At 22.7% G+C, this 11,761-nt stretch overlaps 4 protein-coding genes across 4 annotated transcripts; 3 read left to right on the top strand and 1 right to left on the bottom strand. All coding sequences in view use genetic code 6, as the record gives it.

Annotated features, from left to right (window-relative positions):
- Nucleotides 1–2,430: 2,430 nt before the first annotated feature.
- Nucleotides 2,431–4,548, top strand: TTHERM_00078910 (hypothetical protein; the record flags this gene model as incomplete). The annotated part of the gene is made up of 1 exon (XM_001015732.1): nt 2,431–4,548. One exon carries the CDS (start codon nt 2,431–2,433, stop codon nt 4,546–4,548), a length of 2,118 nt encoding a protein of 705 aa, XP_001015732.1.
- A 955-nt stretch (nt 4,549–5,503) lies between these two features.
- TTHERM_00078900 (LA domain protein) lies at nt 5,504–8,866 on the bottom strand (the record flags this gene model as incomplete). The annotated part of the gene is made up of 7 exons (XM_001015731.2): nt 8,604–8,866; nt 8,005–8,545; nt 7,219–7,950; nt 7,044–7,136; nt 6,349–6,972; nt 6,215–6,293; nt 5,504–6,153 (listed from the first exon to the last, which is right to left on the bottom strand). The coding sequence occupies exons 1-7, from the start codon at nt 8,822–8,824 to the stop codon at nt 5,504–5,506; spliced, it is 2,940 nt and encodes a 979-aa protein (XP_001015731.2). The 5' UTR covers nt 8,825–8,866.
- A 721-nt stretch (nt 8,867–9,587) lies between these two features.
- On the top strand, nt 9,588–10,601 carry TTHERM_00078890 (hypothetical protein). Its single transcript, XM_001015730.2, has one exon. It carries the CDS (start codon nt 9,650–9,652, stop codon nt 10,421–10,423), a length of 774 nt encoding a protein of 257 aa, XP_001015730.2. The 5' UTR covers nt 9,588–9,649; the 3' UTR covers nt 10,424–10,601.
- A 287-nt stretch (nt 10,602–10,888) lies between these two features.
- On the top strand, nt 10,889–11,677 carry TTHERM_00078880 (hypothetical protein; the record flags this gene model as incomplete). The annotated part of the gene is made up of 1 exon (XM_001015729.1): nt 10,889–11,677. One exon carries the CDS (start codon nt 10,889–10,891, stop codon nt 11,675–11,677), a length of 789 nt encoding a protein of 262 aa, XP_001015729.1.
- Nucleotides 11,678–11,761: the final 84 nt, after the last annotated feature.

The following is an 11,761-nucleotide window of genomic DNA, read 5'->3' as shown; positions in this document are numbered from 1 at the left end:
TTTTTCATACTTTTTCACTGCTCTTTTTATTCAATTTTCTGGGTTTGATTTGCTTTACTTTCAGCCAAGTTTTTATTTGAAAACTTTTATTTTCTTGATAAAAAAACTTTTTAACTTCCATTATTAAAATGGCATCATTAATTAATATTTGTTACGAACATTCACGATTTATTTATTTATTTATTAGTTTGTTTTGAAAAATATCTCTATATCAACACAATTAAATTTAATTAATTTTAAGACTCATTGTAAAAATATATTGTGTTCAAAAATAAAAGATATAATCAATTCCAGAGTTAATCATTATTTTTTATATTATTGTATTATTTTCATGCAGAATGTGCTCTCTCTCTCTCTCACACTCATCTTATCTCTGCCTTCCATCTATTTTTCTTAGTATCCAAATAAGTATTAAAACAAACAAACAAATAACATAATTTTATACTGTGGTTAAAATTCAACATAGTTAAATCAATCATCGTTAAATCAATTGTCCTTTGTAAAAAAAATAGAAATTATTTTCTATCATCTTTTTCAAATAAAATAAAGCATAGAATTATTTTTGTTTGAAAGTGCATTAAAATTTTACAATTTATAATAGATAGTTAGTATTAATTTCTATTTTACGTAATTGATATAGGCTGAAGGTCAAAAATTTAAGTTATCAATTGAAAATCAAAGTAAATATATCTTAACTAATGATGTCATAATTCGCTCCCTCTAGATAAGTACTAGCGGTTTAACTTTATTTTTTATAATTTTAAATACTTTCTTTATTTTCTTTTATGTTTATCAAGTATCAAAAAGAATTTATTATAGTACCATCCATATTTAATTAAAGACAAAAAATTTTTTCAATAATTAATAATTTATTTTATTTTTGTATATTTAATAGAGATATCTTAATAAATATAATCAATATCTAATTCAAAAAAATAGATAAAAAAATTCAATATTTTCAATAGATTTTAAAAAAAATACTTTAAAGCTAAGATTATAAAAAAAGTTCATAAGATTCAAAATAATAAATTATGATTTTGATAAATTAGAAATTATTAATAAAGATTAATTTTGTGTAAGCATTCAGTGTTCAAATCTACTTAAAGATATAATTTATATTATATATATTTTAGTTAAATATACTTTTCTTAGTTTAAAATTAATTTAAAAAATAGCAAAATAAATATGAAGAAATAACAATTCCTTACAAAAAATTGATACAATAAAAATAATTTTTATTAAAAGAGTGTTTGTTTAGATTTTTCAAAATATTGTAATTTTATGTAATGACTAGAAAATTTATCCGAGAAATTAAAATAGTAATTATAAATTCATAATTACATACTATGATGATTCCTCATTAATAAACACCCAATTTAATTATTAATAAAAAAAAATTATTTTATTGAGATTTAATTTAATTGTATGGCTATAAAATGGGGTTTTAATTAATGAGGATTTACTTTTTATTTTTTTAAAGAAACATAATGGTCGATATTTTTTTAAATTTGTCAATTACATTTTTTAATAAAGCTAAATTATAAATTTAAAATTTAAATTAAAAATTTTTTTTTAAATCCTTATATTTTAGCAATAATGAAATTAATAATCTATTATTTAAAATAGCATTTTAAAAATAATTATTTTTTAAAAGTTATTTTTTTTTTTAATAAAAGTACTGAGTGTATTATTATTTGTTGAAATAATTTGCGAATTTACTTATTTTAGATATTCTTTGTGATTTGTCTTTTCACTCTATTCTCTCTAATATTACTTTTTATTAATTGATATTTATTAAATGCTCGAAAATTTATAATTTTCAATTATGCCAGATAAATTTTGTTATTTTGGAAAAAATCTATTTTAAAAATATTTGAAAAAATATCTGCAAATAAATTTTATTTTTGATAAAACGATTAAATACTATCAAGAAAATCTTATTTATTTATACTAGTTAATTTTCCTAAATAAAATTATTAATATTTTTTAGATTACAAAGAACTACTAAATATACAAATTAGTAATCAATCAAATATTAATAATTTAATAAAAATTAATTATCCTTTTTAACAATTTCTTAGATTCAGTAAAATTTAAAAGAGAATGTGTATAACAAGTTTTCAGATTATTTTCAATTTTAATGCTTGATAAAATTATAATTTTTAATTTGAAAATAAAGATTTTTTGATTGAAAATTCATTATAATCAAAATGATACAGTGGTCATTTTAGTTAAAACATAACCAGTGGATTTACAAATGAAACAAAAATATTTAATTGATAAAGGAATCTCTAAAAATTAGTGCAAAGATTTATTTTTTTATAATTTAATAAAGACTACTAACTAACTTAATAGCAAAAAATTAATATTTATTTATCAAAAAATTATAAATTATTAGTTTGTTAATTGCTTTAATTGCATTGTATAAATATGATTAACAAATACCAAAAAATCTTATTAGATGTGTCAACTGATTTGAATTTAACTGCAAAAGAAAAAGCTTTAGCTGAAAAAAATTATGTTTTCCCTTCTGTGGACAGTTTGACGAATTTAAGTTCAACTAAAGTTGCACACTCAGAAAGTTATCTTAATCTCTATTCCCATGGTAAGAGTCTTTAAAATATTGATTCTAGTAATATTTTAGATTCTAGTATGGCTCATAATAAATACCCTCATTCTTCTGTTAATCTTTCTTAGATGAAAAGTATTATGCTCAATAATAAGCTTGCAAAGAGGGAGAAAAAGAATTTTGAGTAAGACCAGAGAAAGATATTTGAGTCACACTTAGCCTAGATCTCTAAATAGAATAATGTAATTGATTAGATGAAGGCAAGTCTTCCCACCCTTTCTTAAGAACTTTTGAAGGAAAAAATGAATGGTGTTCAACTTCCTCCTATATATTCAGGATCTTCTCCACATATTTCTTTAGCAGGCTAAAAAAAGAGGGGTAGCAACAGATACATTTCTCCAAATGAAAAATAAACCTAAAAACAATCTATTTACTCTAAATCTGTTCAACCAACCCAAAGAAATTAGTTGGGAAATGATAACTTGTACAAACAAAAAAAGGCTGATGATATCTTCGATTCTTTAATGAAATCCCTTTCAATTAAAAAGAAAATGGTAGCAGTAGCAACAGCAGCAGCTAATGCTAATAAAGAAACAGACAATTCTTAGATTTACACACCATCTAATAAAAACGAATAATCAATACTCTCAACGCAATAGAAAGAATAAGAATCAACTCAAAATTTGAGTTAAAGATTAAATATCCCTGACCTAGATAAAATATCTGATAAAAATTAAAATCGAAAATTTAGTGATTTGTTTAGTTTAGTTACTAAAAACATAACGCAATTTAATTCTCCAAAAAACAATTAAAACGAAACTCCGATGAATAATAATTAGAGTGTAGGTAGAAGGAGTGTTAGATTCAATAGAAAGGGTCCTATGTTTTATGAATACGAAGATCTCTATTAAAATGGGTAACTAGGAAGTAACATAGAAGATAAATTTAACTTTTTTAAGAAGACCCCAGTTGGTTCTATTATTACTATATCAAAAAAAAGCATGACGCTAAAAGAGTTGTAATCACCTAAATCGAAAAATTAAACAGAATCCTCTCCATAAATCAATAATAGTTCTTAAGAAAGAAAAAAAAGTAATAGACTCTCAAGCTATTTGTCATAGTTCTCTCAGGCATAGACAAAAAGAGAAGAAGAGCTTAAGAACAAATAAGTTTAATCAACTACTAAGATACCGTAGATAACCCAAGCTAATAATAATCAATATTTGGATATTCTAAAAAAGTAAGCTCATATTTAGAAAATGACCAGATAAAATTAAGATAAAAAGTTTTGCTAAATGAGCAAAAGAATGAGCAATTTCTTCCAGGAACCAGATAATTTTTAAATATGGGAAAGGTATGTCTTGTTATGCAGAGATTTCAAGCGTTTCATTGATGTACTCTTTAAAATAGAAAAAAATTAAAATAAAAATATGACTTACCTCACCAGACTTGCAGGAACTAAGAAATATTTAATTAACGAAATTATTGACCAGTAGTTTTCATTAATTCATTTCGGAGTAATTGAAACGTTAGAAAATACATTGATAAGTGAAAATACGCTCAAGTCTTATTTTAAAGTTGATTAGGATTTAAAGTCTATTATAACTGATATCTACATTAAAGATTTAAGTTACATCAACGGATTGTTTGAAGTTTACCTAAATAGTTAGTAAATTATATAATCATCAAAGATTTCTGAAATTATCTAGACTGAATATAAAATGATTAAACAAAAAGAAAAGGATTTGATATTTGACTAATTCGATAGTAATGGAATTAAAAATCTAAATATCAAGAAATCCTACTAGTTCTTTGATGATTACTTATACAACATTTAACCAAGAAGAAACACTTACAAAGAAATATTAGACTTTGAGAGAAATTTCGGCTAATTCTAATACATCAGCTAGATTGACAGAGATATGTTCCAAAACTTGGAAAAATCATACAACAATATCCGTTAATCAAACAAATAATGAAAACTCAAAAACTATATAATAAAGTGTAAGTAAAATCTATTTCACTTTATCTAAAAACTACATATTTTTTATCAATCATTTTATGGCTCATTTATTTCAGAAGTAAATAAATTTATTATTTTTTTGAAAAATCCTTATAAAGCAATCTTCTAAAAACTTTGTTACAATAATCAATTAAGGTCCATTACATATAAAATAAATGATTATATTTCAAATAACAAAAGTAATTAATTATGATAATACTCTCATGTTACACATATAAAAAAATTAAATTTTTAAACAATAATTAAAATTTATTTATCTATCTATCTATATATATTTACTATTCATTCATTTCGTAAAATTTAACATATTCAATTTCCATAAAAAATTAATTATCCCTTTATATTTTAATCAAAATAATAACTCGCTTGCATAAATAAAAAAATAACTAATTCAAAAATTAAAACCAATATATTTCAATCAAAAGAAATAATTCGATTAAAAACAAAGAAAAAAGTTAGATTTTACTTAAACTTTTTTAAGATTTATAGATAAAAAATACTTAGAATTTTACTAAAAATATGTAACTTTTTTTGATAATTTATTTCACCCAATTAATTTCTTTAAATGATATTTAAATTTAGATAATTAAAGTACTTAAGAGTAAGACTTCTAAGATAAAATAGGTTATGTATGATTAAAAATATAATATTATTTGGATAAAAAATTTAAATTAGTTTTCAACAAAATATTTTTTATCAACTTTAGTAAATAAAATGTTAAAATTAAAAATTATTTGATTTTAGAATAAGAACTAAATATATTTTGAAAAAAAAATGACCTCTTGATAATAATTTTAAGAATTTTAGATTAGAATATTTGATAAATTTAAATTGAAATTTAAAATAACTTAAATTGATTTTCTAAATAAAACTTGAGAATTATTGATAAATTATTTTTTACATAACATAAATCAATGATTTTGTTGAGATAATTCGTTTATTTATTTGATAATTTACTATTCGACATTTTAAACTATTTGTTGGGTAATTGTTTTTTATTCTTTTTCTTCTTCCATTTAAGTATTTTTATTAATTTCATTATCTTTATTTTATTCTTAAGACTCAATTTACATTTTCTCATCGAATTCTCCCTCTTCACTTTCCTTTTAATTGTCAACAAATTTTTCCTTCTTTTATTATATTTCATCAAATTATTAGCTCTCACAAAACTCTTTCTTCAAATTATTATTATTATTTATCTAAGAAGAAGACTAATCTTTATGACTATTATGAATTTAGTTTATTAAGGTTTGACTTAACTTTGGCACATTTCCACCATTCTTGTTAGCATTATTATTTTGGTTGTTTTTATTACTGTCATGATTATTTTGCTTTTAGTTCTTGTTATGATTTTAATTATTTTGCTTTTAAAAGTTTTTTTCATTTGATTAATCTTTTTTGAGTTGTTTTTTTCTTATCATTGTTTTATCTGCATTTAACTCAAATTATATAACTTGATTAGTAATTTTGATGAAAGTTTATAGCTTTTGTACTAAATCTTCAATAGAGTTTACTTCTTTCTTTATTTTTGGGAAGTTTAATAACAAGCTCAAGGGCATATCTTTTTTATTATTTAAAATAAGATTAAAAAAATTAATTAATAATAAACTAAAATTAATTACAATGGTCCTAGTTTCTATTAGAATGCTCTAAAATGTACTTGTCCTAGTAATAGTTTTTGTCACTGTAGTAATAGTTAACCTTTTTTTATAATTTAAGTTATTATTTAGAATATAAATTTTATTTTTTTATTTACTGTTCTTCCAACAAGAATGTTTTTATCATTTATAGCTCTGTAGGTGTTTTGTTCATTTTACTGCTGCTATTTTGAGTCATCTTCTTTTTTTGTTTCCTCTTGTATTTGTTAGACTTGCTCTTTCTTTTCTTAAGCTTATTCAATTGATGTTTTTAAGTAAAGTGCCTTAAAGACAGAGGTATCAAATGTACTAGATTCCATTTTACCGTCAACAGAGACAGAAACTTTTACTTTCTTAACATTTATAATTTATGTAACAGTGCCTCTTTTCCATTCACTTAATTTAGGGCATTAAGCTTCTTCATCCAATTCAACTTCTTTGAAATATATTTAATCATTTTCATTAAAAAAATTTTTTTGTAAGCACTTTTCATAATCAACAATGTCTTTCAAATTTATTTTATCAAAACCTTTTAGATCAAAAGGAGGTAAATCTTGATCTTGGTCATTCTGTTTTATTTAGCTTTGATCTTTCTTGTTTTATTTTATTTGGATTTGTTGATTTTAGTGTGCAGCTTCACTTTTTTAGAGAGTTTAATTTTCCTTTTATTGATTGTGTTGATCTGTTTAAGAATTAATATTAATTTCATTGGCAATTTTCTAAGATTTTTAAGCCTGTTATTCCTATATTTATAAAATAAAACATGAAAATATTTGACAAATTTGATTGCTGTCAGATTAACTAATTGCATTACTTGCAGTTTCTTTAATTTTTTATCCATTTTTGTGATAAATGGAGAAATTTACTTCCAAAGTATTTTCTTTTCTTCATATATTTCAAGAGGGCTCTAGTCGGAAAATAAAAAATTATTCCCTCGTTTGGTATGGTTGGTTCAAATTAACAAAATAAATAATTAAAAATTAATTTACTTTCAAATTAAGGTTCAAAACATGTTCTTATTTAGGACCTTTCAGCAAAGGTTATAATGTTGGTTTACTTGATGGAGTTGTCTAAGATGACTGAGGCTTTTCTTCATGTTGTTGATTTTGTTTGCTTAATGGGGTGTTTACTTTTTCTGAGCTTTTATGCTATTCTTAAACTTATTATTTTACTGTAGAATTTGATGTTTTGATCAACTACTCTTTTTGCTTTTCAAAACTGAGTTAAATTTTTGATTATTTTTAAATTATTTCTGGTTCGCTATCATCATCGGAAGAGGAAGAAGAAGAATCTGAAGAAGATGCCTTTCTAACTATTTTTTTATTCAAAACTCCTTAAAGAGTAGGTTTTTCTGCTACAACTTTATTATTTGCATTATTATCTTTCTAGTTCACATTTGTATTTTGCTTTTAAAGATCAACTAATTTTTAAACATTTTTAGTCTAATTATCCTATTTCTTTTCTGTTTAAATTGAATTAAGCTAACGTGCTTGTGCTTAATTTATCTATACTTACTATAATTGTTAACCTTTTGCTTATAAATTTTAAATTCCTTTACTATCTACTGCCTATTTAATAGCTTGAGTAACTAATTATTGTTGTTAGTTTTTACTTTGAATAACTTTGGCTTATGCATTCAATGTTTCAATTGGTTACATAAAAGTTTCTCCTTTTTAGAATGTAGCCTAAATTGGATTTTTTTATTTTCCCTAACTATTTTTCTTTTAAATAAAATAAAATTATATATTTCCTATTTATTTTTATATTGATTTTACATCTATTTATTATTGTTTTGTTGAAGATGCCTCTTTTTCTAAAACCTTCTGGTATTTTGCTGAAATACTTCCTTACATTTTATTCCCAAATTTAGGGACATTTTCAATTTCTGATTCACTTTCCTCAGAGCTATCACTACTACTTTCAGAAGAACTTTTTAAAGCTTTTGCTTTGCTTAGGTTTTATTTGAAGGAGTTGATTTTTTAATAGAGGTCCTTACTATTTGTGCTTTTATCATTCTTAATATTGTTAACTACTCTTTGAGATTTTTAATTCTATTATTTCTACAAATTTGATTTTTTAATGTCTTTTATCTTTTTCTCTTGCTCTTCATTATCTTCACTTGAAAAAGAAGAATCATTTTCATTATTTTTATTTTATTCTAATTCAATATTTCTTTATATTTAAAGCATATCATTAATGAATTCAGCTAATTTATTTTCAGTAAATTCCTCTTTTTTTAATTTCTTGACAGAGGTAGATGAAAGAGTAGATCCTTTTCTTTTTTAAAGCAGTGTTTCTTAGCTGGCTAAAGTTACCCTATAGAATATTAAGTCTTAAATAAATGCAATTGTAGGTAAAATAATAATATAAATACTTTAAAGTATCTAATTCTTTGAGCATCTAATGAATTGATTCCTTATGGAGAATGCAAAATCCATCCAATTAAAACTATAAATGGGTTGATTCTGGTAATTCAAAGTATTCCTTTAAGTACTCATTAAAATCTCCAAAAGTTTAAACATTAAATGGTATACTAATTAAGAAATTAGACTGATTTTCTACTTGATGATTAATTAGAATTAATTTTATCCTCATAATTACCTTCCTAAGTACTTATTAAATATTGCTTATAATGTTTTTTAATTAATATCTTTTTATATTCAAAAATAACATAATTGATCATGTATTTAAATCTTTAATACAATTATTGTCTAGATATATTTAATTCACTTAAACCAATCTACAAAATACTTATGACAAATTATAAACAAACAATTATACTATATGATTAAAAATTTTAATCAATTTATTTAAATTAAACTTAAATCTCTTAAAATAACTAAAATTTATTTTATCAAAATTATTTCAATAAATTTATCTTAATAAAAAAGAATAAAATTAAAGATTTTAATTACAAAATAAATAAAAAAAGCACTAAATTTCACATTTGATAAAATGAAATTAATTTTATTTCAAATTTTCACCAAAAAAACGAAAAGCTTTTGTAATAAAATGTGCTTTTGTAATTCTAAATAAGTAAATAAATAATTAATTTTTTAGATTTCAAAAGAGTTTTAATGGAGGTAAAGTTTGTGATAAATATTTTAAATTTTCCTGACAAGATTTTATAAAAATTTTATCAAAGAATGAACTTTGAAATAATAATTTCCAGTTAATTAAAAATAGGTTTAAATAAATTTATTTTTGTTATTACAAAAAAAATCAAACTTTGTCTTTGATGTTTAGAAATATTTAAACCATAAATTTAATTTAACAATAGACTAGCGATAGACAAGATTGATTTTTACCCGTTATTTAATTGATCTTTTTTTCTTTATAATAATTAATTATTTGCCAGCAGATTTTTGTAAATATAAATAAAAATAATATCCATATATTAATAAATATTTAATTAGAATAATGAATTACTCATTTTCAGATTCAAATAAAATGTAGGAATAACTTAAGAGGAGATTTTTAATTTTTGGAAGTGAAAATTACTTGGAACATAAGTCTTTGTTTGATGAAGTGTGTTGTCAAAAGTGCTTTGAGCTAACTTTGAAAATGAGGTAATGTAAAACTTGCTCTAAGATTTATTGCTCGAATTGTTTTGATCCATAATAAGCTAAAATGTATTGTCCTAATTGCGGTTGTAACGAAGAAATTCTCATACCTAATCAAAAATTGATGACTTTAAATTAAATTTTATTTAAGTGCAGATATTATACAAATGGATGTTAAACAAAACTTAACATAGAAAGCTTATTCTGCCATGAAGAACAGTGCAATTTTTAAAAAAATGTTTAAAATTTAAAATAATTGCTTTAGAGCTCATAAAGCGTTTCATCGTCCTTAACTAATAGTTATCAGGAAGGACCAAAGTAGCTATCAACAAACAACTATGCCTCTGTCAGACATCCTTACACAGACGTAGAACTTGTTCCTATGGCTTTATTTAAAGATCTACTTAAAGAATTAGCTGTTTTAAAATAAGTATGTGCTGTGAACTTTAAAAAAAGGTGTAATAATGGGCACGAATTAATATATGAAACAAGAGATGCTAATATTACAAGAGAAGTTGTTTGTGATGTTTGCAAACAACTTCCATCAAATTAATCAGTAGGTAGTTATAGATGCGAAGCATGTGATTTTGATAGATGTGAATAGTGCTATTTGCAAAGTAGACTATTTTGATTTAAATATTAATAAAAATCTCAGTAAGTATGAAAACTGTCTAAACAAATATTTAACAATTAGTAGATCTTATTGATGCATATATATACATAATTTTTTTTTGTAAAATATTAATATTCGAATTATATTAATTTTCCATTCAATTTTGCTTCTTACAATTCATTTTTTAAGAAGATTTAATGAACAGATTTTATTTTCTATTGCTGAAGTAAAATAAATATCTTTCTTGTTTGTTTGTTTAATGCAATTAATTTATTTTTTATAAAAAATATCATCTGATCAATATTCTATACTTAATTGTTTGCGAAGATATATTTCAACTTTAGACAAACGTTTAGAAAGAAAAGAAATTCTAATTGAAGGGTAATGTCATTACTTATATATAAAACTTATTTACTATAAATTAACTCTAAAAATAAAAATATTAAAATATCTTGCTTATTTAATTATCTTTTCTAATAGAATATGCAGTAATTATCTTCAAATCTTGAAAAAAGGAAATTCTTTATCTTTGAAAGCTCAAATTATGTTGAAAATAAAGTTCTTTTTGATGAAGTCTCATGTTAAAAGTGTTATCAAGTTCAGCCAAAAATGAGACAATGTGAGAAATGCTCAAATGTATATTGTCCAGATTGCTTTGATACTAAAACAATCAACGCAATCAAATGCTGTCCAAACTGCCAGTCGATTAATGAAGTTCTGATGCCTAACCAGAGACTGCTCGCTTTAAGTTAAATTGTTTTTAAATGTAAATTTAATGAATATGGATGCGCTACTTGCTTAAATATGGAAAATATAAATGCGCATGAAGATACATGTCCTTTTAAAGACTAAGCCAAAGTTAATTTATAAGAAAATAACTAATTTATAGGTTCTAATTCTACTTTAGCATATTCTATGGCTTAATCTTCACCAGTAAAGAGCCTAAATCAAGGGCAAATAGAATAAAGCAATATTTTTCAGTCTGTATTTAGATAACCTGAAACTGACTAAGATTTTGTCACTCTTGCTGAATTCAAGCAAGTTTTAAATGAAATATCTATACTTAAATAAATATGTGCAGCAAATTTTAAGAATTATTGCAACAGTGGTCATCAATTAAAGTATGAAAGTAGAGATTCTACAATAACTCGTCAAGTAGTTTGCGATGTTTGTAAAAGAGAACCTTCTAGCTAATCTGTTGGTAGCTACAGATGTGGTGCTTGTGATTTTGATCGCTGTGAGCAATGCTTTTAATAAAATAGAATATTTTGATGAATATTCATAATAAGAAAATACATTTTATAATTATTAAAAGTGAGGAATATATATTTTTTAAAATTTTGACTCTTCTGTTGT

Source organism: Tetrahymena thermophila, assembly GCF_000189635.1.
Source record: "Tetrahymena thermophila SB210 genomic scaffold scf_8254650, whole genome shotgun sequence".
Classification (NCBI taxonomy): Eukaryota; Ciliophora; class Oligohymenophorea; order Hymenostomatida; family Tetrahymenidae; genus Tetrahymena; species Tetrahymena thermophila.
The sequence above is the reverse complement of the archived record's forward strand: the minus strand, read 5'-3'. Positions and strand labels throughout refer to the sequence as shown.